Here is a 3,763-nt window from a genome sequence, read left to right as displayed (position 1 = left end):
GAGCGGTGTGGCGCAAAATCGGGGAGCGAAGAGTGAGGCGAAATGGCGGGTGGGCCGCACCATTGCGGCGGTGCGCGGAGGGGGAGCGGGTGACACCATTGAGGGCGGGGGGAGCGGCCCGGGAGGTGCGGGAATGAGGTGAATTAATACTGCTGTAGGCTCCTGGGGCCTGTCACTGCTTCAGGGCTTCAGGACACGAGTTCTCCGGGATGCCTTCCTCCTGGCTAGTAGTGAATTTAGGGAGAAGGCTGGCAGGTGGCTGGGTGCACATTTTGGCCCTTCCAGAGGGTGGGAATGTGCGCCCTAGGTGAAGAGAAAGCTGGGAAGCGGAGTGCATGGCAAGGGAGGTTTCAGCTGCAGCCGTGGGAAATAAAGACGGTGTCGTCGTTGCAGAGAAACCAGATGTATTCATAAAGATCATAAACATGTACAAACAAAGCCTTAGTCTCCACCTCTGTGGACTTGAGGCTCGGTCTGGAGTCCTTCAATGTGTGATAGCGATGGCTGTGAGATACCCACAGCACCACCTCTCCTGCCGTGAGCAGGGAGGGTATGATGCCAGCCAGAACCTGTATTTTCCAACTTTGAGGTTGGGCTCTCTGGGCAGTGGAGAGGGGCTGAGTGTGGTGCAGTGTGATTCCGAGCTCATGGACACGTGTTTGGCTCTTTGGGATCTTACCTCAGCATGGTTGAATGAACAAAATGGTTTTGTTGGGGTGCTTTAGAGGGACTGAATGGGTAGAATTTAATACAAATCGGAATGAACGAGTTCTTGTATTTGAATAGCTATCAAGCCTCATATCCCTGCTTTTCAAGCACTTGACTGTCTTTTTCAAGAATTAACTATTTTTTCTGGCAGGGGGATCCAAAGAGAGAATTATTAAATGGGGTTGGGGAAGGGATGTGTAGTAGATAAGAGCCTAAGAATGATGACAGTGCTGTTTTCCCACTGCTCATTCTCAGCAGGACCTGCCTTCTGATTCTTGTTCCTTGAGCAGGTTCAGTGCTGGTCATTAAAATAAATCAGTAGGAACACCTGTGTTTGGGATTAAGGTCACAGCCAGAACACGCAGATCATGGAGACAGATTGATCACAGAGGCTTTCTGGTAGAAAGAGAGGACTCTGAGGTGATAACACAGCAGTTTTGTCAGTCCCTGCAGTGCCATACCCAAACTGCAGCCTCTCCTGTGTTGGGAGAGCTTCTGGAGCAGGCAGGGCCTGTGGCTGGACACAAAGCCAGCCCTCCAGACCCGCCCCAGCAAAAGGCAGGGACAGGAAGCTGTGTGCATGGCCTGCTCCAGCAGTGCTGTGTGTTTGGAGTGCCTTTAGCGATGCCATGTGTGTGCCGACTCCTGGGAGTGAGGGGCGTTGGTTTGCCACTCGGGTGAGGGCGTGTGGTTGTGTGCTTGATGCCTCTCATTCAGCTGCCTCGACCAAAACCTAGGATGCCTTTAACTTTTGGGTGGTGAAAACGTAGTTGCAGTTCTGATTCACGCCGAAGTTCTTGCAAAGGCAGCCTGGTAATGCAGCCCTTTGCTGGCAGCTCAGGGACAGCTGTCCTGGTTTCCCCCAGCTGAGGGTCCCATCCCCTTTTGCTTGTGCTAGAACAGCAGCCAGTTCTTACGTACCTCTTCCACCCCTCAAAGATACTTCGCACACCCCTCAAAGATACTTTGCACGCTCACTGAATTTCATGGTGTTTCTAGAAATAGAGAGCAGTGTGTAGGAGCTGAAGGAACCTGCCCCAGCTCATAACAGGTTATTGTTAGCACTGAGTGGGAGCAGAGTCTGGCTCTGATGATAGCTCCCACTTCTGTCTATTGTCACGTCTGTGCAGGCAGCAGCTCCAAAAGACATAAAACCAGGAGGAAGAAAGACACTTCCTCTCTCTCTGGGTAAGGCTTTAATAATAGGAAACACCAGGCCTGAAGACTTTACATTGAAATTTATTATGTGTATAAATTATACAACCAGAAAAGAATGACACTGTATCTTCAACAACTGTCTTTTGCTTTTCAAAGACCAAAAATGATTGGACAAAGAATTAACAAAGACCTACTAGTGTCATATAAAACCGTCTGTAACCCATGGGAACCATGTGGCTCTACAGAGAAAGTGATCACAGTATTATCTAGCAGTATAAAAAAACTGAGCAAAAAGAGCTCTGAGGAGCTCTGTATTTCTGAGGAAAGACAGATGTCAAAGCTGTGTTTCTGATCCTGTATGCTTTTTGTAGGCACTCTGTAAAGCAACGACAATTCTTGGCCATTGTTCTTAGCCTTTCCTACCCTTGGTTTTTGGTGATAAAGTTAGTCTCTGAGAAGAGCTCACACCAAGCACAGGAGAGACTTTGCCTGAACCCCCTTACAGCACAAAGAGAACCCCTCTTTGATTTCTGGGGAGAAAAGTCTCCTAGTATTAGTGGCAGAACCAAGATCACAGTACCCAGTCAGGGGTAATTTCTCTCGCAAGGACTGGGGAAGGTGGATTAGTTCAGGTTGAGAGAAGTCACAAAGAGAAGATGAAGGTCCTGCTTTTTCACATGGCAAATAAGCCCACGGCAACTGTCATGGCGAGGAAGCTGAGGGCCACAATCCACCGCACCAGGGACGTGGTGGGTGTTGTGTCTGTATTTCTCATCTTTGTCCTCTCACTTTCTTTTCCAGCTGCTGGACCTAGATCAAATAGAGAGAAAAAGAAAATAAAGACAAGTGAGAAGAGGTTGTGGTAAGAAGCTGCTAACATGCCACGTTTGCTCTCCCCAGTGCCAGAGCACACCCTGCTGGAGTCATCCAGGGAAGAAGGAGAAAGCCCAGAGCCCAGCTGGGAGAAACGGTGGCAGCAGGTTCTGCTCTCCCAGTGGAGAAGGGAAGCAGCAGACTTGACCTGGGAATCACAAAGGCTCACAACCCCTCTGCCTGTAAATGACTACCAGCCTCTTCCCTTGTCTCCTTACAGGCTTGTAACTGCGCTGCCCAGCTCCATCAGACCCCTGATGTGTGCAGAAGACAGATAAATACTTAAGCCAGAATTTTAAAAGGCATTTTGTCTCCTATTTCTCATTGATTTAATTAGTTAGGCATCTAATGACCTTGAACAGTCTTCAGCACTCGAACCAATTTTTGCAGTACAGCTACAGGATGGGATTCCTCATCCAACACTAGGTTTTTCTGAAAAATCTTACTTGTATGCATCTATTGGGAAAGGAATGGCAAAGTTTCACAGAGAGCCTTTAATGTCTTTCCCACAGAAGCTGCTTTAAGCTTCACTATCTAGAGATGCTTAAGGCAAGGCTTGCTTTTCATTCTTTGCTGTGGAAAAACTGTGGTTCAATCCAGTATGCACTGAAAAAAATCTCCATTTTAGTTTCAGAATGTGTAGGTCACAAGGGTTTTTTTATTTGAATTGCGTGTCATCATGGAAACCACTCTGCTCTGTAAACATCTGAGCTTGCTCCTCACTCAGGTACAAGCCTGACTTACAAGCTGATTACATTCCACCATCCAGAGCAGTGCTCACTATAAACCCAGCACACTCTCTGGAGTGTTTTCAGTAAATACTTCTGGAAGGCAGGAAAATGATCAGAGGGAGATACAGTCCAAAAGGACAGGCTGCTGGATAGGACTGTGTGTCCAGAAGAGCCTTCTGTCAGCATCACAGCACCACGGCTGATCTGCGGCACCCAAAATTGATGCCTTTTCTTCTCTGAAATCAAGGTCAGTTTTCCCTGTGGTGAATGAACCTTACATTTGTTAAAGCCCT

The 3,763-nt window shown here is 48.0% G+C and overlaps 2 protein-coding genes across 3 annotated transcripts in view; both read right to left on the bottom strand.

The window, feature by feature from the left end:
- Window positions 1-687, bottom strand: part of MCM5 (minichromosome maintenance complex component 5) — a 22,964-nt gene extending 22,277 nt beyond the window's left edge. The window contains exon 1 of the mRNA XM_008636595.2: window positions 680-687. Within this exon, the coding sequence (XP_008634817.1) occupies window positions 680-687 (8 nt within the window). The remainder of the gene's footprint in view (window positions 1-679) is intronic.
- A 1,242-nt stretch (window positions 688-1,929) lies between these two features.
- Window positions 1,930-3,763, bottom strand: part of HMOX1 (heme oxygenase 1) — a 6,171-nt gene continuing 4,337 nt past the window's right edge. For both annotated transcript variants that reach the window (XM_008636400.2, XM_017737981.1), the window contains one exon: window positions 1,930-2,676. In XM_008636400.2, the coding sequence (XP_008634622.1) occupies window positions 2,540-2,676 (137 nt within the window). In that variant the 3' untranslated portion in view covers window positions 1,930-2,539. The remainder of the gene's footprint in view (window positions 2,677-3,763) is intronic.

This window comes from Corvus brachyrhynchos, unplaced genomic scaffold (genome assembly GCF_000691975.1).
Source record: "Corvus brachyrhynchos isolate BGI_N302 unplaced genomic scaffold, ASM69197v1 scaffold56, whole genome shotgun sequence".
Classification (NCBI taxonomy): domain Eukaryota; kingdom Metazoa; phylum Chordata; class Aves; order Passeriformes; family Corvidae; genus Corvus; species Corvus brachyrhynchos.
The sequence above is the reverse complement of the archived record's forward strand: the minus strand, read 5'-3'. Positions and strand labels throughout refer to the sequence as shown.